The sequence below is a fragment of the Epinephelus moara genome, chromosome 20 (genome assembly GCF_006386435.1).
Source record: "Epinephelus moara isolate mb chromosome 20, YSFRI_EMoa_1.0, whole genome shotgun sequence".
Lineage (NCBI taxonomy): Eukaryota > Metazoa > Chordata > Actinopteri > Perciformes > Serranidae > Epinephelus > Epinephelus moara.
The window spans coordinates 28,913,495-28,935,691 of record NC_065525.1 but is presented as its reverse complement, the minus strand read 5'-3'; the positions used below and the strand labels follow the sequence as shown (position 1 = coordinate 28,935,691).

The 22,197-nt window shown below is 41.0% G+C and overlaps 2 protein-coding genes across 3 annotated transcripts; both read right to left on the bottom strand.

Moving 5' to 3' along the window:
- Positions 1–425: 425 nt before the first annotated feature.
- Positions 426–6,237, bottom strand: ldhbb (lactate dehydrogenase Bb). Of its 2 annotated transcripts, none has more exons than XM_050074143.1 (8): positions 5,989–6,237; positions 5,459–5,595; positions 4,414–4,531; positions 3,732–3,905; positions 3,484–3,657; positions 3,244–3,361; positions 2,419–2,542; positions 426–880 (listed from the first exon to the last, which is right to left on the bottom strand). In XM_050074143.1, exons 1-8 carry the CDS (start codon positions 6,041–6,043, stop codon positions 713–715), a joined length of 1,068 nt encoding a protein of 355 aa, XP_049930100.1. In that variant the 5' UTR covers positions 6,044–6,237; the 3' UTR covers positions 426–712. The 2 variants fall into 2 exon arrangements, with proteins under 2 accessions (XP_049930100.1, XP_049930101.1); XM_050074144.1 differs by having other exon boundaries at positions 6,062–6,237.
- A 5,941-nt stretch (positions 6,238–12,178) lies between these two features.
- On the bottom strand, positions 12,179–17,203 carry tmpob (thymopoietin b). Its single transcript, XM_050073413.1, has 6 exons — positions 16,567–17,203; positions 16,325–16,442; positions 15,175–15,330; positions 14,841–14,950; positions 14,329–14,429; positions 12,179–14,139 (listed from the first exon to the last, which is right to left on the bottom strand). The coding sequence occupies exons 1-6, from the start codon at positions 16,798–16,800 to the stop codon at positions 13,749–13,751; spliced, it is 1,110 nt and encodes a 369-aa protein (XP_049929370.1). The 5' UTR covers positions 16,801–17,203; the 3' UTR covers positions 12,179–13,748.
- Positions 17,204–22,197: the final 4,994 nt, after the last annotated feature.

Genomic DNA, 22,197 nt, shown 5'->3' with positions numbered 1-22,197 from the left:
GATTGTCTCGGGGAGAGCTTCATCTAAGCTGTTAGTAGGATATATTTTACAGATTTGTTTGAAAATGTTACATAAAAATAAATATGGCATGTTTACATGTAACCTAAGTTTTAATAGGTTTTTATTTTGCTCAGTGAATGTGTACATTTTTAAAAGCATTGTATTTTATGTTTGTATCTGCCTGTGGGCCATCACAATAAGATTAGGCATAATATGTTGACTACAGGAGTGCTACATGATGTTATCTGCAATTAGGTGGAGAAACAAATGTGCATATATCTGTATCAGCAGTTGGTCAAAATAAATCAAGAATGAAAATATTAGCAAATCGGATATCGGCAAAAATCCACCATTGTGCATCCTTGGTTCAGCCCTCCTGGAGATGTTCCCTTTACAGCTGAATAACTGAACACATGCACTTCCTGTTCAAGCAACAACAAACTTGCTTTATTGCACACCGAAGCAACACGAGTGACACACAGCCCCACACTGCAACACAGCCGAGGACAAATGAGTCAGAGCAGCATTTCACTCAGACGGTGTCACAAACTGACACCTACAGCTAAATCTGCCGGGATTAAACTCCCGTACGCCTGTGAATCTACAGAGGGCAGTGGGTTGGAGGCGTGGAAGGTGGAGCTGTGTGGTGTTTAGTGACTGCAGAGTGATAATACGTCAGGAGGGTACAGCTACATCGCCCTCTGCTGTTCAGTTAGATGTCCCGCAGGTCCCTCTGGATGTCCCACAGCGTGTTGGCACTGGCCTGCAGTTGGGCCACCTCGTCGTCTGTCAGGGTCATGTTGACCACGCTGGCCACGCCTCCGTTGTTCAGCACGCAGGGCAGACTCAGGTACACCTCCTCGCTGATCCCGTACATGCCCTGTGCACAATCAACAACATCATTACTGTCCATAATAGAACATACACCTTTAAGACAGGGACAACTGTCAGAAGAGAGACTTCATAAACTGCAAAAATGTGGATTCTTGTGCTAAAATTTGAACAGCCTGAACCAAAAGAAAGAGTCGGCTACAAAGCAAGTCACAATTTGAAGCTGAATGAAAAGACTTAAAACTAAAAGTCACTATTACTTCATTTATTTGGTCCACCTTTGTTTAAATGTCACATCCAATGAAAAAAAGATATTTTATACAGTATACATCTTTTGTTCTTCATACAGTAGGTGTATAAGAAAAATGAACTTGGATTGGAATTTATATCTACAAATACAAATGTCTATAAAGCTTTTGAATAATGGCAAACAAAGCCAGAGGTGGCATTGGATTATGACAATTTGCTGATTTGCATTTTAGAGGTATTTTTGGTGTATGTATTAAAAAATATGTCTGCTACAAGGCTGCATAGCAACATGCTGTCTGCAGGCAAAGCCAGTTTGGTTTGGAAACAGTTATTCATGCATTCATAGCCAGTCATTTAGATTATTGCAATGCCATGCTCTCTGGCATCAGTAAAAAATCCCTCTTTCAGCACACCCAAAACTCCGCTGCCAGAATCTTGGCTGAGACTAGAAAACATAACCACATCACACCAGTCCTGGCTTCCCTACACTGGTCACCTGTTGCTTTTAGAATTAATTTTATTGATTACTTACAAAGCCCTGAGAGGCCTTGCTCCAAGTTATACAACAGATCTTTTATTGCCCTGTGTTCCCTCTCGCACCCTGAGGATGCATCTTTTCTTCTTGTTCCGAGGTCCAGATTAATTCACAAAGGTGACAGAGCCTTTGCAGTCAGAGCTCCACGACTTTGGAATGACCTGCCTGAGGAGATCAGGGCTGCAAACTCTGTCTCATCGTTTAAATCACTTCTGAAAACCTACTTGTTTCAAATTGCCTTTCGGTGTTTTTAACTGTTTTATTATTGCGTGTTTTTACTCTGGTATATGTATTCTATTTTTACTGCTTTTATCTTGTTTTGTTTTGTCTTTTATTCGGTTTTGTAAAGCACTTTGAAACTGTTTTGAAAGGTGCTATATAAATAAACTTTATTATTATTATTATTATTATTATTATTATTATAAGTTAAAGAAGCTCTATGTGACGTGTATCTTGGCTGTAGGGTGGGTGTTTTCTCAACAACGCTGTCAGCGTTATCAGCAGTATGAGAGCAGTGCAGAGTGGCGGCCATGAGCTAGCCAGTGGGATACACACAAGCACTAACATGCATGCGCAACCGGACTGTCTACCATAACAAAGAACAGAGAAGGTCCGATTACAACACACACACAGGTAGTGTGACCTCATGATCTGCTCAGGACGCCATTACTCCAATTTATCGATACATGGCAAAGTGGTTTGCTGCTGTATTAATGCTCTGGATGTCATAGTTTAAATATTTGTTTCAGCTCTGTCTGAAATGTGTGTGAAAATGAATCTGAGTGTGTGTGAGCAGCCTTTACCTTCACCATGGTGGAAACGGGATGAATCCTGTTCATGTTCCTGATGAGACTCTCAGTCAGGTCGGCTACACTCAGACCGATGGCCCAGTTGGTGTAACCCTTCAGTTTGATCACCTCGTAGGCACTGAGACACACAACAAACACAAAAAAAGGTGTGGGCTGAGGGATGGTTTTCAGACTGCTTGTTTGGATTTATTGCAGACAGCTGATTTTAAAGGTGATGAAGCAGATGAGAGGTGCTGAAAATAAACTGATAGAACACAATAACACTCTCAGAAGCAGGACGGCTGCTTTTGTCCTCTAGACTGATGAAAGAGACAGAGACAGTGACTCAGTCTCAGAGTCAGACAGAGACAGACAGCACTGAATGCATAATAACATTGTTATTTCTTGTCCTCAAATATAAGATGACCTCACTTTTTCACTCTCCTTTTTTCATACCAATACAATATGAGCTTATACAGGTGACAGCTGAAGGTGATACTGATAAAATTAGTTCACTTTGTCTCTGTTTTGATACGTGACAATTGTTATTACAGTACCAGTATTCAAAATCAGATAAAAGAAAGATTTTTAGTGTTTTACTGGAGTAAGGACCTGTAACTTTAAACAAAATATTCTGAAAACTATATGTATTTCAAAAAGCAGAGAGGACCATCGGCTGACTATCATAGAACAAAGAACTCCCACAACCTGTCTGCTACACTTGCAATAATAGGAAATCTATTGGGACTTTCATCAAGTTCCTGATAACTTTCCTGTTATTGTAAGTGCAGCAGACAGTCTTTGCTAAACTATACATATTTAAAATGATGATTATTTTACCTGTTCACCACCATCTTGTGTGTTTCCATCCAGTTCTCCTCGTCACAGTCGGTGCCGATGTCCGGGTTTAACGTCTGCAGGTTGACTCCAGCCACGTTTGTTCCACTCCACACAGGCACTGAAACACACATTGAAACCACTGACCTTCGTCCACACGCTTCACACATCACACAGTCACAGTCTGAACTACCGTTTGTCGATAACATCATAAAACGTAACAGAAGTCCCACAGATCCTCACCACTGGTGTCTCCGTGTTCTCCCAGGATCCAGCCGTTGAAGCTGCTGGGGTGGATTCCCAGTTTATCGGCCATCAGGTAGCGGAAGCGCGCTGAGTCCAAGTTGGTGCCGCTGCCGATGACGCGGTGCTGGGGAAGGCCGCTCAGTTTCCAGGTTACATAAGTCAGCACATCAACTGTTGGAAAGCATTGTTAGAGTTATTAAAGGGTGCGTACTGTATGTCTGTAGGAATGCGTGTTGAGACGGTACCTGGGTTAGAAACCACAATGATGGTGCAGTCAGGGCTGTATCGGACAATCTGAGGGACGATGTGTTTAAAGATGTTGACGTTTCTCTGGACGAGGTTCAGCCTGCTCTCTCCCTCCTGCTGGCGGACTCCGGCTGTCACCACCACGATGCGGGAGTTTGCTGTCACAGAGTAGTCTGAGAAAGAAGGAGATGTGTCATAATGGGTAAATGAAACGGCGAGCAGAGTGCTATTTGATTCTGCTTATTTATGTGTTTCCAGTAAAAACAGGAAGCTAGAGGGGGACTTGTCACAGATATTGATTAGCATTCATAGTAGCCAATAGTGCTGAATGTGCGTTACACCCCCCTGGCAAATTTCAGATACTAGCTCAACATAGACAACAACCTGAGGAAAGCCTGCTCTCTATTGTGGAGGACTTTTTGTCTACGCTTGCAGATTTTATAGACAATCTGCATGAAATACTTGTGATTAAAAAAAACCCTTTAACATCTATTTTGATTTCATGGGAACATTAAGTATCTTCACTTTCAATTTTTTCTCATAACTCAGGTATCTTTTAATTAATAAACCTTCCAGCTGGTAAGAATCTCGGCTATTTTAAATGCAAGTGAGGGCAAAAATGGTTTAGTCACAATGCCTACCTGTTAGCTGCACCCTGCACTGTCTGACGTATAAACTTGCCTTTGTCTGCGACTATTTTGGGAGTTTTTAGGAAGAGGCTGCCGTGCTGCAGGTCCATCATCTCTCCTTTCAGCTTGTCCTCCATCACATCCACCAGGGCCAGTTCATCAGCCAGCTCCTGCACACATCAGGGAGGTTCAGAACGACACACACAACAAAGCTTCCCCTCACAGCACAGCCATTCACAAATCTACCTGTCCTTTAAGTCCCAGATGAAATAACCTCAACAGAGAGGTTCAAGCTGTCTGTTTTAGGCACTAAATATATAACTAACACATCCACTGGTCATTTTAAACCACAGTTGTCTGCATGTATGTTTTCCTGAAAGGTCACATTTGATGTTGCTTTGGCTACTTTTACACAGATGACACTCTATTATATTTAGAGCATTAATAATGACTGAAAACTTCCTCACTCAATTCAGATGAAATGTAATGTTCATACAATGGCCACAAATCAAATCAAAACCTGATCATAAATGCTTATATATCTGTTGGCAATACTTAGCTACTGTGCATGCTCTGACCTGCTTTGCAACCAGTATAATGAGGGTTAAAACTTCTCATAGTGGAGTTAAGGGTCTAGTGTGTAGGATCTAATGGCATCTAGTGGTGAAGTTGAAGAACAGAAACTTCTCCCATGTGCCAAGTGTGTAGTAGGGAACTATAATGGCTGAGTTAAAAAAAGCAAACAGCCCTGTCTGGAGCCAGTGTTCGGTTTGTCTGTTATGGGCTACTGAAGAAACAACATGGTGGATTGAATGGAAGACGACGTGCTTCTTGAGTAGATATAAACAGACAGGAAGCTGCTGTCCATTTTTATTTGTTGTAATAGAAAGTCATCATAGTTGTTCTCCTTTGCTGAAAAATGTTGTTTTCTGTCACTGTCAGACACCTTAAGGACAGTGAAGGGATAACAGATCAGACACTGAGAGATCAGTAGTAATCCAGTGTGAGTCTCGGAGGATCCTAAGTATTACCCCGTCTTGTGACACCAGCAGGCATGAAGATAATCTGAGCAAAGGTAAAATGAGTGTGGCTCTTACCCTGAGCAGGATGCTAACAGCACAGGCCATGCCAACCTGGCCCACGCCTACCACTGTCACTTTATTCCTCGGGGGCTCAGGAGGACCACTGAACAGTGGGGTGATCAGCTTCTGCAGAATTGAGGCCATGTTCAGTGCTGAGGGAGAGTAAAATGAAATAAGAGGAGGAAGGAGAAAGAGAGGGAGAAGAGTGTTCCTGGTTAGAAAACATGTCGACCGCAGACAAGTGGCAAACACTCTGCACAGCTGAGGGAAACAGTCCTGCATCCAGAAAACAGGCTGCGTGCTCAAACTTCATAAATACTGCATTCAGGACGTCACATTTTATATTCTGAGTGTAGAGGAATTACACATCAAGCCTGACATCTATCTCAGTAGCACTAAGAGAAGCGAGACTTCGCTGTCATCTAGATCCATTACCTAAACACAGAGCAAACACACTGACTGAGCGCTGTCCCACACATTATCTTTTTGCAGAGTTCACCTTGAAATGACAAGCAGCCAGACACAAAAACAGCAGCAATACTTGCATTGTTTGGCGAGGCTCCGAGCTGCGAGGTATAAATACCAACATGTAATCAGCATGGCAAAGTGAATGGGTACCTAAGGTATGTTCCCACAGAGCTGCGCACCCCCTGCATCCACAACACCTCCCACAGTCACTGTTTGTGCAGTCCAGACAGTCGAGGCAGGTATCCGGTCAGCTGCAGCGGCTGCACAGAGCACATGTGACTCAGAGCCGGCTCCTCTCCCCTCCACTCTCCTCCCCAAATGGAGGACGGAGCACTATAATCGGATGCCGAACTTGACTGGCTGACTGCAGACTGTTAAAGGAGTTACTGTAATCCCTTAACGCTGCTGCCATCTGCTGCAGCTGAACTACAGATGAACATTAACCTTGTATTTAATAGGATGTCCCTAAAGAACAATAACTAATTACTTTTATCATACACAGTGTGATAATTATTTTACAAAGTATGTAACGTAAATACTCTCTGAGATAAATGCAGTATGACACATTATCCTGTATCACAGCTATAATAACGTCACTGTTACATAATAACAGGCAGAAATCTGAATTATGTATGATCAAGCTGCCATGTGGGAATTTTTTTTTACTTCTTCCTGCAGATTTTAGGTGCTGTAATACATGAGGCACGCTCAAACTGTTGTCTGTGCAAGAGATCACTGCATGATATTCAAAAAAATAAAAGATTTTGCTAACGCTCTGACAACTTCCCATCTCTGAATGAGTGTAAAAGGTCCAATTGAAACTGCACTTGTAAACTGCCCATTCATTAGCCCCTAATGAAACTGGATTACAGAGAGAAAGTGTCGTGTGCTCGAAGGATGTAAACACGAGCAGTTAATGAGGTGGCTTGGCCTGCAAGGTCACAGCAGAGACAGTAGGTTTAATGACTTTTAATTACGCTACAATAAAAACATGGTTGGTGTCTAAATAATCAAATATCATCAGAGAATTTGCCTGTTTATGGCAACATTTTAGAGACAGCTGTTGTGTTTCAACCTGTCAGATGTTTACTGAGAAAGTTAAGGCACCTTTGAACCTGAACACAAACAGCGTATGGTGCTGATGGCAGACCACCAACATTGTTTTTGAAAAATGTAATCCAAAAACAGTCCACTTCTTTATGACTTGAGAAGGAGAATTAGGGTCACACTGAGAAAAAAAACATCTAAAATTTTGAGAATAGAGTCGTAACTGCAAGAAAAAAATTGTAATATCATGAGAACATTGTGTAAAAGATTTTATTTTATTTTATTTTATTTTATTTTATTTAAATTAAATTAAATTAAATTAAATTAAATTAAATTAAATTAAATTAAATTAAATTAAATCTTTAATTTAATGTCTCACAACCTCCCTTCCAGTTGTCTGGGTAAATATTTGAGCCTCAAGGTCCCAGACAAAACTACATTAAAAAGAAACAACCAACTCACACCTCAAGACAAAAACTGTCTGCAAATGACTATAAATCAATTTATATTTAGTATATATTTCTTGTTCTTGATCATAGAAAAGTGACATGGCCTTTCAATGGTTCAGGTGGTAGTTGTCTCAGAGTACTGCTGTCACAGTTAGTGATGACGCAACTTTATGCAAACCTAATTAAACATGGTGGATAAACACATTGCCATAATACATTTCATGTACAATTCTACAAAGCCTGAAAGCCTCTCAAATCTGCACCAGGGATACAGAGAACATGAAGAGGACACATACAAAACAAATGCCCCTTTATAAAAATAAGGTTGCCAAGCATAACTTTCCCCACAGTTAGACAAATGCACCACAAACCAATCTACATGCCTTCTGCAGATATTTCAAATGTTCATATAACAAATAAAATCATGGCTGTTCACCTGTTGTCTCGGGGGTCCAGTTACGCTGAGAGTCAGTTCTGGTCCGTTCTCAAACTCTTCAGTAAGACTCACCCTTGGTGTGCTGCACCGTGTGCCTGCTCCCCTTTCTGTTGTGCTGTCAGGCTGCAGCCGTCTGGATTTAATTGATTAAGCCTCTCCATCCCCTACAAAGTCTCAGTTTGGCACTGCAAGGGTCACCTCAGGCAGCTGGTGCACATCCACCTGCAACAACACACACTTCCTGTTCAATAATAAAGAAAAAAAAGCTAGTTTAAAAAAATGTTACACAAACCAGTTCACAGTTATGATAATCTATGCCCTCTGTGCAACTCCACATAGAAAACATCTCTATTTTACATACGCAATGTTAGAGACTTAATCTGTAGCTACAATTAAGCACCTGCTTCACAGCTTCTCTGCACTGGTTAAAGGGACAGTTCACCTCTTAACATATTTTTCCTCTTACCTGTAGTGCTATTTATCGGTCTAGATTGTTTTGGTGTGAGTTGCTGAGTGTTGGAGATAGACATAGAGATGTCTGCTTCTCTCAAATATGATGGAACTAGAAGGCACTTAGCTTGTGGCTGCCAAAAAAACTTTAAAAACAAATCAAAACAATACAAAACACAACAAAACAAAGCAAAAGGGAAACATCTGAAAACTGCGCAGTAATATGTCTTTCCACAAATCATGACCTGGTTACTCGAGATAATCCACAGACCTTGTTGTGAACAGTTTCACGTAGGAACTACTTTCTTTCTATCAAACTACTCCCACCAATCGTATCACTGTGCAGAAGGAAGAGTGCATCTACTCATGAATGAGAGGCTGGTGCTCATGACAGCACAAAATGTGAGTATCCATATTATTAATATTCATTATCAATATTAAATAAGTGTCTAATATTTTAAAACTGGTGGTTTTTGCAGATGACACAAATATTTTATGTTCGGGGGAGGATTTGCAGCTATTATTGGTGGTCAAAAGTGAATTGCAAAAAATAAAGTGTTGGTTTGATGTAAACAAATTATCGTTAAACCTGAACAAAACTAAGTTTATGATATTTGGAAATCGTCAAATTAAGCAAGAAGTACATTTGGAAATTGAAAATGTTGAAATCGAAAGAGTCTACGAAATTAAGTTTCTTGGTGTTTTAATTGATCATAAGCTCTGCTGGAAACCTCACATCAAATATTTGTGCTCCAAAGTATCCAGAAGCATTGGAATACTGGGTAAAACTAAACACATTTTAGATCAGAAATCACTTCAAATTCTGTACTATGCACTTAGTGATCCATATCTGTCCTACTGTGTTGAGGTATGGGGAAATGCATACAAAAGCACTTTACAAAAGATTTGCACTTTACAAAAAAGAGTCATAAGGATGGTTCATCATGCTGGGTAACTTGATCATACTAATCCTTTGTTTTTAAAATCGGGTATTTTAAAATTCAGGGACCTAGTTAAATTCAAAACTGTTCAAATTCTGTTTAAAGCCTGTAATAAATTGTTACCAAGCAACATTCAAGTGATGTTCATGGTCAGAGAGGGAAAATACAATTTAAGAGGGAATCATAATTTTAAACATCCTACCATCTGTCTGTGGTGTAAAACTGTGGAATAAACTAGATGAGGACACAAAAATGTGCATTAACTTAAAAAATTTAAACACAACTACAAACAATCAGCTTTGCTTCCTTCAGCCCCTTCTCGAACTTGCATGTTATCACAGTGTGCCATTTGGGTTTTTTTCTATTACATATACTGCCTGTTTTTATGCTTGTGCTTGTTTGAGACAAATAAAAATCAAATCAAATCAAATCAAATATGAATGGCTGAGTTGTAACTTAACTAACCCCGTGGAGCTAGGTGAGCTAGCAGTAGATAAACATTCCCTCCTATATAGTGATTCAGTTGGTGGTTGTAGTTCGGTAGAAATAAGAAAAAAATCCACAGAGACATTACTAAGTTTTTCGAATGCATATTTTTTTGCACTTTGAACACCACAAGCTGAGTGCCACCTAGTTCTATTACATCAACACTTTGCAACTAACACCAAATGATCTAGACTGATAGCACTACGGGTGAGTGGAAAAAAATTGATTTTTGATTTTGTGGTGGACTGTCCCTTTAAGGTCCAGTTGAGTAGCCACTGCAGTGTTTTGGCTGAGCTGACTGTTTCACATGAAAATGACTCCGGTGTTTCAGAGCCAGAGAGCTGCTGGGGGCCTCTGAGCTGCTCCAGAACAGATGGATTTCAGGGAGTGAGTCTAATATTGGCAGAGTCACGACAGACAACAGGTTTCAGTCATTTACTCAACCTTAAATATGAGCGTCTTGAGGAGCCTGACTGCTGAGCTACAATTCTCAGTCAAAGCACAGACACAACAGAGCCAGCAGGGGGGAGAATCACTGTTCGAGTATGACCACTGCAAGAGAAACTATGGGATGACAAGACATTTATTATCTGTCAAGGTCAGCTACACTCAGGATCAATATTAGCCTTAAATACATATTGGCTGTCAGTATTTGCTCACAATCAAGTCATGCTGTCCACTTCAGAATATGACAGAGTTTCTGACTGACCTACAGACTAAAAGCTTTAAAGGTCACATACTATCATTTTCAGGTTTGTACTCATATTTTGTGTGTGAACAAACTTACATACTTTAATGGCCATAAAACACACTATTTTCCTTATACTGTCTGCCTGAATATACGTGAATTCTCTCACTGTCTGAAATGCTCTGATCAGCGTTTCCAGGTCTTCCACATCTGCTTCCTCAGTGCAGTTGGAGAATAACTGAGACAGCACTGTGGCAGCGGTTTTTACCTTTGTATAGTATAGTTGTGACATCACAACTTCACTGAAGTCCTGACAGCTTGTTTAAGGGCACAATTTTTGAATACCGACAGGGCTTTTTTTGTGGATTGAGTGTTTTGATATAAAGCACCTATACCTGCTTTAAAACAATAATAATAAAAAAATACATGGAGTTTTTACAATATGGGACCTTTAAAATGTTTTTTTTTCCCTCCTAAGGCTTATTTGACATTAGTGAAGCAACTTTACTGGCTGCACTCAGGAACTGCCAACAAACAAACATAAGAATATATTTTATCTGTGTCTCAGTTTAGTGTCCCATGATCTAGGTAGGATTTCAGAGGCTGTCCTGAATGACGAAGGACACAGATAACATTGTAATTTTATGGTGTTAAATATGCAAAGCCTACATTTGCCTCTTCCACAAACAATCATGCTGTAGGACCCTGTGTGAGGCCACTTTGCAGCATTCAGGCATTTGCTCAGAGGAAGACCACGGCGAAGGGCATTTTCTTTTCAACATTTGGGTGGAGACACATATTAAGTGGGGGGTCTGAGGGTTCTCCCCCAAGACATTTTAAGCATCAAACAGTTCATTTCTTGTATTCCGGTTAATTTCTTATGCCCCAATTTTAAGCATCAGTTTATGGTGGAAATGTCATGATACTTACTGCCCTAACAGTGCAGAGCTGCTTCATCTTATTTCAGCTCTATGGCAGAGTGCAACCATTGCTTTTAAGGTACTGTCACCGCCAACGTTAGTGGAGGGACTGTTGTGTCTATGATTTGCGATCTAGCAGTTCATCAGTGTTTTTATTGGGGTGGAGGGGAGGTTCCTCTCCCCCCAGAAATCTACTCCTCTGTCCCACAACCATGTGCATTTCAGTATATGATGGAAAACCCATGGGGATCTGTCACATTCACATAAAGCAGTGAAGCAGCTCTTTAACCAGACGAAAGACACCTCTGGACTCACTATACTGCAAGACAGCAATGTTTAAATGGAAACATGTAACAATTGGTGCTCTTGTGTGGATTTCAAAAAAATTCTCATTCAAAGGTGGTCACAAACTGTGTTATCCACTTTAAATACACTATAAACAACATGGGGTGGGTGGAAAGGGGGGTTTCTACCTTACAAGGCACAGCAGCTGCTGCCAATCTGGACAGGTGTCCTCTGTAGGAGTTGCGTCTTATAGACCCCCTACAGGGAGAACAGCGGGGTGCTGAAGGGACTTAAGTGGTAAAGCTGTCACGATGTGTACACATTCAGGTGTAGAGGCATGAGGATAGAAGGAAAATTAGCATGGTAACAAAATGTTAATTGAAACTCTCAATCACATCCATGTTCACATAAATGGAAAGCAATGGAAAACTTCTCCAAAATCCTACTTAGTATGGATTACTTGGGAAAGACGGTTAATAGTAATGTATCTGTGTGTTGTGATAAATTGTTTAAAACATGCAGTTTCTGGCACTGCCCTTAAAAGATGCTCAGAAAAGAAAAAATATCCGGTAACAGCCACGTTTATTTTATGATACAATGCCTACATTATCATAAATAAACAGATTAAAAATCCTTACCCACATAACCCCTGTCGTTTCTGTCCATTGTGGGAGAGCTGCCTGATGATGATGAAATCAACTTGGATTAAGTCAGCAAGGTTCAAATTAAGATACAGTATCACTTCCATGTTTCACATATTGCTTTCAAATGTTACCTTAAAATGTGCTATAAAAAGTTTAACACGCCGTTTTAGAAAAATATCAAAATAGAAACAAAGGTGCCCCAGAAATCTTCCCATCCCCGACATCACCTCCAGTGAATGCATCCTCCCTCCCGGCAGATAAACAACCCCCTTCAGCGTAACATACAGTGTCTTAATTGTGGTAATTTGCTCAGGCAGAAGTAGTCAAAGAGTTCTTTAGGTAATAAATTGATTAACTGTCCCAAAAATTAACTTTTGGGACAGATCTGCAGATCTGCCACGTCTGGACACATGCAGTCAGTGAGGCGGGCTATGTGGGTGCACTGCAACAGCCAATCCTGCATAAAGGACTGAAGGATCAGAAATCTAATCAAAACAGAACATAAAAAGCACAACAGAGCACTAAAACCCAAAGCGTGTAAACTCAAATGGGCACACTGACAGGGCTGGAAAATCAATATTCTATCATCGAACACTGCAGTTTTAGTTTCTTTGAGGAAACTATAAACTTGTATCACTGAGAACTTTGCAAATTGATGAGGATGTAGATACAAGAGTAAATTTTCTTCCTTGATCCACTAACAGTAAAAATCATGATATTACAGAATGACCAGAATCTTCATTTCAGTCGTAATCATAAAGCCCCGTATACAATGATTCAAGCAGTGATCAGCCACTGAAAAAAAGTTTTTATACCTCAACCTGAACGTGGGCGGATTTTCCTCATGCAGTGATGTGACCTGATTACACCATGTGTCTCCTCCCAGCACAGACCACATTAAAAACTTTGAGCTGAATCGACCTGAGCACCATAGAAATAATGAATCACTCTACCTAACTATAGCTACAGAGCAATTTTTTTTTAAATTCATACAGAAACACATGTAACATTCTGGTATTAGTAGTAGCACTGCTTTGTGCTCGAAAATGGGAGGGCACTACGTGCTAAGAGTGTCCAGGCACTTCACCATCAGAAAAACACCTGGCACAGAGTTAGAAACTACAGTATGACCTTCAAAAACTACAACCATGCATGGATAAACTGGCCTCTCCATTCTGCACTCGTTTCTACATACAAGGGTTAAATACACACAAAGACACAAACAATTCACAGATTAAAATCAACAGTAAAATGAGTCTCTTCTGAGTGCCACAAAACAGTGTTGTCCAGAAGCTACTGTTTCCTCCCCTGATGGGAGGAAAGCTGGAGTCCAGAGAAGAGAAAAGTTCATCGTCCCAATTAAATCTGTAACCTTTGTCCATCCATGTGGGTAAAGAGAAGAGGTGAGCCAAGTTTACTGCTTGAGTTATGGTGTGCTGTGGTAGGCGGCAGGGAGGTGGCGGGGGCATGGCAAGAGACTGCTGAGGGTCTTTACTTTTCGGTGGTCTCTGTAGCACCGGCACCGTCGCTGCCGATGCCCAGGTAGGTGGCTGCGTTGTTCACAGCGCCCTGAACGTGGACGACAGCGCTGTCCAGGAGGCCTTTGACGGTGTTGATGTGCTCAGCCTCCAGGTTCTGATAGGCGTAGAAGAGAGAACCGCCCACCACGACAAGGAGCAGGAGCTTGAGCAAGATGGACAGGAAGCCTCGTCGGGCTGGCGCTTTGCTTGAAGAGACGGAGCCGGCCCCTCTGGAGAAAGACTCTGAGTAAGAACGGGTCTCAGTGTGGAGGCTGCGCTGTACACGGGACTCATCCAGCCAGTATTCACTTGGTTTTAATGGACGACCAGCCGCCCCTCGGATCGGACGCCTGCAGGTTGCACTGAGCACAGAAACAACAAAATCAATCTTTTATGCTCCGCACACACACACACACAAAAAATATCTTCACCCAAGTTATGCATACGAGATATTTTTTTTTTTAGCTTTCAACAGCATTTCACAGTCTAATTCAGGAGATAAAATTTGCTAAGTTGTTGTGGAGACAGTACGTGATTCATGTGCTTGTTACCTCATGCCTGTTGGTGTGCTTATTTCATTGGCAAGGATATCTTCAACAACGCTCTCACTGGCCTTCTTAGGGGTTTCTTCAGTAACGATTTCCTCCACCACCTGTCAGGATGATATAAAAAAAAAAAAATGTTAATACAAACTTAAAATATGGCTACAAGCAACAATGCTGGGGATCAAGCCAACATGGACTGTAATAAACTGAAAGCTGTGAAGGATCAAGACCTTTGACAGTTTCCAACACCTGCACAAATGACAACTAACAGGTCTGGAACAATCAAACAGGCGCTAAATTATTCACGATCAAATCTGTGATGGGCCACACTCTTTTTCGGCAACGCTGCCACCCCTTATTAGTGTCCTAGTGGTTTCTTTGAACCAAACCTTCTTTGTATGGTTCTTCTCAAGAAAAATAGGAAATCAGCAGAAAAAACACAGAGTTTCAGCCCTTCAGGCCTGAACCACTAGATATAATCCTATCACTAATAATGGAAATGGAAAAATGTCCCTCACCTTAGTTTGTCGTCTGCTGCTGGTTCTGACAGTAACTGGAGCTTTCCCTCTGCTCCTCACTGGTTTCTCTACCACAGGAACTGGCTCTGGTTCAGGGGCAGCAATCTCCTCTGAAAAACACACAATATTACCACAGCAGTGAAACACGATGATATCTGAACAATAATCAGCGTTTTTCCAATATTTAATCAGGGACCTGTTGCAAGAACTAAGTTTATTAACGAGGCGGGATAATTTTTATGAATAAAAGAAAACTAACACATTCGGGTCATGTTATTTGTCTTGGTAAGAAGTGTCAACGATGGCTCAGGGGTAATTTGGGGTCAGAACTCACCATCTTCCTTGTCACTGTACTGGTCAGAATTTGTGTTGCCATTCTGGTTACTGTCCACCTTGGGGAGAGCTGTGACTTCTGTAGGAGCTTCAGGTTCAGCTGGAGGCTGGTCCAAAAGCTTCTGCAGCTTCTTCTCATACAACTTGCGGGTGGAGGCTGAATGGAGGGGAGGAAGGGACAAAAAAGGATAAACCACACATAATACATTGCATGTAACTCATTGAAGATTTAAACATTTTGTTCAATCAAGACATATTATTGAAACATGATTACTTGGACACACATAGCACTGTTTTAGGGAGAAATATTTGTAAATATATTTGTTATATTCCTGTCTAACAAGCTGGTAAAAATTATGTAAAAAAAAAAAAAAAAAAAAAAGGTTTGAAGGAGTCTTACCCAAAATGGTTTTGCAAAAAAAAAAGGTTGTTTTTTAAAACAAACAAACAAACAAACTCAAACACCAATATTGGTATCAGTCTCAAACATTCATTGTAGGCCATGCTTTAGTTAAAAAAAACTAATTTGGAACCAATAAATTCCCAAATTTGTTATTTGATATTAATGGTGTCATGATGTACAGATATTATTGATATCTGTGATATTTAAAAGTTGAATATTGATATCATGTTAATAATTCACATACGATAACATCATGTAAATAATTCAGTGCCTCTTAAATCATTTGTTTCTTTCCATTCTCACTTTGTCTCCCTCCCCGAAGCTATCTGGTTATCTTTTACCATTACGTGCAGTTAGTCTTTTTGTACAATCTTGTACAGTTATGGTTAAAGACTCCCTCTACACCTCCCTACACTCGTATTTACACTGTTTAAGCTTGTGTCTTTATATGTGAGTTTAGATTTCATTAACTCTGCATCAGGGAAATTCCCACATTACAGCAGCTGAAGAGTCAGAAGCGAAAGAAAAAGGAAAAAAGAAAAAAGAGAACGTACATAAAATTGGACTTGATAAAAAATTTAATAAAAATACATAAGCTAATATAAAAATCAAATCAAATCTACACACACCTTTAACATATCTAGAAACTTAATGTCCAGATTTATATGTGTAACTTAAATGTAATTGTATTTTTCTTGGTGGGAAGTTTTCCCCCCACAAATTCTGAGAGACACCTCAAGGAACTCACCAACAATGGGTCCTGAGTTCACACCATGTTTAGCCAGCTGTTGTTTTAAATCTTCATCACTGAGATCTGTCACCTCCACTTCCTCTGTGCGAGGCTTGTCTGTCTTTTTGGTAGCTTTCTGTAGAAAGATTTAAGTTACATATCATACATCGAGTCATAACTTACACAGCTTCTATCAGTACCGACAATCACAGCATCATCTTACAGTTAATCACAATAAAAATCAATTAACCCAAACTTACTCTTCCAGACCGACTCTTGTTGGACACCACGGGAGCAGGTAACTCTTCATCGCTGGAGAAGGTGTCTGCAGGCGGGCTCTTCTTGTTGTTCAGCACGGTTAAGTTCTTCAGATACAGCTGCACATACACTTCTTTTTTATGCTCTCCGCTGGGAAGTGGCACATTGTTGGCTGTGAGCTCATTCTTCAGCTTATCTTTCGTGAGGACCGACGGATCTTCGAGGAATTCTGCCATGCTTCACTTTAATACAGCGACCGATAGCTTTCTTATTTTTGCCCCTTGCGCCTAACGGAAATTAGTTCGTTGACTCGGCAGCCACAAACAACAACACCGGGAACGTGACCGAATACCGCTGTTGTCAAACACTACTGGCGCCTAACCGCCGCCAACTCAGCTAGCAGCACCGACGCGGTTTACCAAAATAAATGCACAGTTCCGCTTCTTAGCCCGACGGAGAAATTATCCACACGTAGATTTGATTTTTCGCAAACAGATACGCGGCTGTGCTGCTGACGGAACCAGTGCAAAAAATCTAAATTAACCCGCTGTAATGTGATTGAATTAGCTTAGCTTCAAACCGGTCCACTTGCTTCTGTCTGCCCGCGGTCGTAACAGGGCCGAAAAAGAACCAGCCACGCTATTGGCTGGAAGGCCCCAGTAAGCTTCGCTCTGATTGGCTAGCTATGAATGGAACGCTCGCAGGCCGCCGCCACAAAGAAACGGCAGGCCGGACGTTTAAGATAACGGATTTACATGAATCCTGCCGACGATATTTCCACTATTGTTTCAATTTGTTAGCGTTATTGACATTATTTTCTTTAATACGTTGCAAAACGCGAGTTTAAATAATTAATTACAGTCGCATTGAGCGAAAACACAACAACGTTAATGGCGGTATAATAGCTGTGGCCGTTACTCGCATTTACATACCTTCAGTTTCAGTCTGTGTAGTAGGTTTTGTATATGCATTACTAAAACAGCTACCGTTTAACAGCAATATTTACAATATCAGCAGTGGTTTTCATATTACATAATGTGGGAGTGAGTGAATGTTAAACCCTTAAGATGAATTCTGCCTTTGTAACAGAAGAGGGCAGCATGAGCCACATTATGTAAAAGACACATGGGTTAGGCCTTATTTTAGGTTTCATCTTGTTCAATATAAAGTAAAATTTAACGTTATATAGCACAGAAATTAAAGTTTATTACAGAGGGAAGAAAATGGGAACGAGACAGAGGAGAATTAAGTGTACAAGCTATAAAATAAAATGTATAAAATCGAGACGAGTCAAAGAAAACAGATGGATTTAAATGCTTTTTAGAGATGTGCACTGAATTGGCTTTACATGAGGCTGTCCCAGACATGAGGAGCAACAACAACGCCAGCACAATTACCATTAGTTTTCAAACTTGACCATAAAACAGCTAGACGTCTCTGCAAAGAGGTGGTCAGACACTCTCTTATGTGTCAAGAGTAAAATTATAAAATCAGGGACACAGCGGGACAGCACAAAAAAGGGACAAAAGGTGATGATAATCTCTTTCGTCCAGCTACCGTCACCACACACAGGCACACACCCAAACTGCTCGTAGCCTCTCGAATGTGCAAGGGTGTAGGTTACATTTCAACACTGGAGGGGACACATTTGAAACGGGGAATTTGGGGGTCCTCGGCCAGAATATTTTGAGATCAAACACTTGATTTCCTTAATTCTGGTGATTTTTTTATGCACCAATTTGTGCTTCTGTTACTTTCATGTTTTTTACTGGGGGAGACAAATGCACATGCTCTAAATACTGAGGAAGACATGTCCTGTGCATGCCCCTACCCCCATGCACCATTGTGGAATTTGCTGCTTTTCATTTTTATATGATTGCAAACTGTATACCTCTGGGTTTTAGACAACTTTTTGGGCTGTGGGAAACTGTGGTGGACATTTCTTTAGCCTGATATTCAGACTGATTTGCCATTTTGTTTCACTTAATTGAATTGCTAAACAAATGAGACGTGGTCAGCATCTCAGAGTCCTGGAGGCCGGGCACATTTTTTAATATTGTTTGACATTTTACGAACTAAATAATTAACTGAAGCAAACAAGTGACAGACGAATCAATAATGAAAATAACTGCAAGTTGCAGCCCTACACACTCACACACAGACATGGCAGTGTTTGACCACCACCTCCTGCCTGTCTCTGGGCATGCTGGTCTCTAACTCTGTGGTGAGGCCTCCCCCCCTCCTGCCGTGGGGACAGTGGTTTGAGGTGGCACTGTGTGGCTCCCCACCTGTCCTTCAGACCTGCGTCTCTGGGGCTTTCTGGGATGCTGCTACAGAAACCAAGCAATTGATCCCCACCTCAGCTCCAAACCACACTAAAATACAGCACTTCAAGTACAGTTCAGCTTTTCCATAGCGCATTTGCCAATGGAGTGTAAGCATAAAAAATGTTGAGCCCTTGAGAAACACCTCTTAAGCTTTCTTTGTATGTAATTTATACAGAAAATAAGGCAGGGGCCAAGAATCATAGAGAGTGCCTCTTTAAGCATAACAGTCATGGCCTCTGAAAAATGATCAAAGCCCGCTCTTTAATCGTCAACATTCACATTTTCAGAAAGAGTTCATTTAAAATGAAACCACTCCACCTGATTTTGACCGGTCAGTATAATTGACGACATTTCTTGACAGATGATTGTAAAATAAATCTAGAGAACAAATGAAACAACTGTCAGAAAAAGAGAAAAAAATCAATTTATGGGAAAATAAAAGAAATGTTATGGACTGCTTGGAAAAGACGGCACATCTCAGACTGAAACATGCATGTTCTAAAAGTGGATTTCTGATCACTTAGAAAAATGTTGAACAGACTCCTCGGTCAAGTTTGTCTTGGATTTTAAATGTTTCTAAATCCCAATTGAGCCAACCACAGAAGTAGCTTAGGAAAAGTCAACCTTTACCACCCAGAGGATGTCCGATCCAATTCCACTGACACAACAAAACACATGCTTGTAAAATTAATCAAAGTTATGGAGTTTTAGCACAATGTATGATCACAGCCCTGTCACCTCATGGACACACATCTGCTACCTGGTCCAGATTTGCATGACAACTAAACAGTTAGCCTTAAATACATATAATTTATTGTATGTATGTATGTTTAAGTTTATCTAGTTAATAAAATTCACATTTGAGAGTTTTTATATTACCAGCGCATGTTGTTGTGCCATCCAAAACTAAAAAAAGGTGTGTTTTCCTGCACTAATTTATCACAACAATCTCTAATCCTCAGAGGATGTTGTTACACAGTGCCAAACTAATTAAGATCAAGTCTTGGGCAGTTTCCTGTACAAAGAGGAGGTTAGGATGCAGGCAGTGGGAGCAGTGTATTTAACAGGAGCTGAAATTTGTGTGTCCTGGCCTTGGAACAGCCATCTAGTAGTGCTCACACAGTATATTTTCATCTGTTGACAATCCAAACTCTACTTTAAGGACACACGCTTAGTTGTAGACATTTCTGTCAGGAGGAAAAATGAGACTGCCTCCCTGGCCCTTGTTGATGTCCATTTGGCCACCTGCCTGTTTGTATCATAAGTACTCCTCCATGTATTTGCATTACTATTATGATTTGGGCTTTTCCCGTTTTATTTGGCCATTGAGCACAGAGACACACTTGCTCATGTCCTCGCTGAACTTAGGGCAAACATTACTGTGTGTGAACTTTCATGTCGTGAATGAAAAATTTCTATTAAGCCTCCACAGTGAGGCACCCACGGGATGCTGTGTTGGATCATTGGGGGGAAAACTTAATGTAGGCAATCCATCTCCTCAGAATGTAATGCACTGACATAAAAGGATCAACACAAATTTGATCTGCAAGAGCCACTGAAAGTGCCTCTGCTGCAGTAGTTAGGGACCACTGCAAATACACTGCAACGCGACGAAGCTTCACTGATGTGGATCTTTTATCCAGTTCACACCTCAGGAGATCATGGAGACTGTGCGGAGTGAAAGCCAGTGTTGGGAAGGTTACTTCTGAAATGTAATGGGTTACAAATGACTAGCTGTGTTGTTCTAATCTAATCTAATAGCCTAAGTACTGTAACTATTTTATTTACTTCAAAGTAATGCAACTTATTGATTACTTTTCACAGTGTTTCCCCTACCATTATATTAGGCCCACAGACACAGGTGAGCACACTAGAGCACGGCTCTAGTACTAGTGCTAACAAAATGGGGTACTGTACACTTTTTAATGTCAAGGTATTGCGATACTTGACTAGCTGGTGACTAGCTAGTGAACATAGTGGAGCATTTCGCAGCTTAAGAGCCCAATAATTCCCTTAAATGGAGAGTGAATACTGGACCTACATTTACCAGGTGGCCAGAAACACAACTTCAAATCAATGCAAATGTTGCTTCATACCTGCCGGAGGTGTAACTAAGCAACTGTTTGCCAACAAGTTCCTCAAATATTTATAAGGTGATGTTTATGTCGTGTTTCTCAGCTTATTTCTGCTGCAACCAAGTGGCCAAGTAAATCACTTAATGCGGGTTAAAGGAGAGCGTGCTAGTGGGCTACTGTGCGCCAAACACAATCACCAGCCTTGCCCAAAACAGAAATGTATCCACTGTTCCTGAGCCAGACCTGGCTCCTCAATGACAGGGCCTTCAGGAACTCATTGCAACTCTACACTTCAACAATTGGGGGAATGTGTGGCAGCCGACACAACCAGCAAAGTGAAAATTTTCTTAGTTAAGAGACAATGACACGCAGTGCAATGTAGTGTCAATCTGTAAACACACTGTAAAGTTATCAGAAACCACATATTTGACCTAACTCATGGTTCATCACCAGGTTGGCCATTGTTTTTAAATGTGTCTGACACGCCTGAACCGAACGGCCGGTGGCTTGTGACTAAAGGAGAGGGCAACCTCACACAGGTTACTGCCAGACTCTTGAGTTAACAGGAAAGAAATATTTCCGTGCTTAACTTGGCTGAAGTTCTCAACAGACCTGCCTCTGCTTAGTTTTTCTGTCCGCATGGCTGAGCACTGGTGCTGGACCAGTATGGGAAGAGCCAAAGACTTCTCAAAAGCCTCCTGTGATGTGTCGGTTGTGACACCGCCGTGCCCCTCGACTGTTTCCGCTCTTTGCCGGATACCTGGGCTCTGAGCTCACGGGCCAATCACTCAAGCAAGGAGTCACCGTTCGGGAGCGTCAGCATTAACCGTACTAATGAATGAGAAGCAGACAATCAACAGAGACTCAGCAGCACTCCTGGGTGCAAGAGCCAGATCAGGGAACACGCCAACAGCTCAGTGCATTCAGCATTTTATTGCAATCGTTGGCAGGACTCAAGCTCAATTTTCAATTAAGTACCAAAAAAGAAAAGGGAATGGATTTTATAAAAGCTGACAACAAGAGAGCTCTTTGGGGACCTTTGTGTGAGGCGCTTCCATAGACTGACATGACTGTGTTTGTAATTTCCTTGCCGGTGGATTTGAGGTCCTTCTGGTGTCGAGTTATTTTAAGTAATAGCTCTCAGCTCTGTCTCTACTGCAGCCAGGACACATTCCCAAAAACCTGGTACTTCAAGCTGATATGATCTTATTTATTCAATCTTGAAAACTGA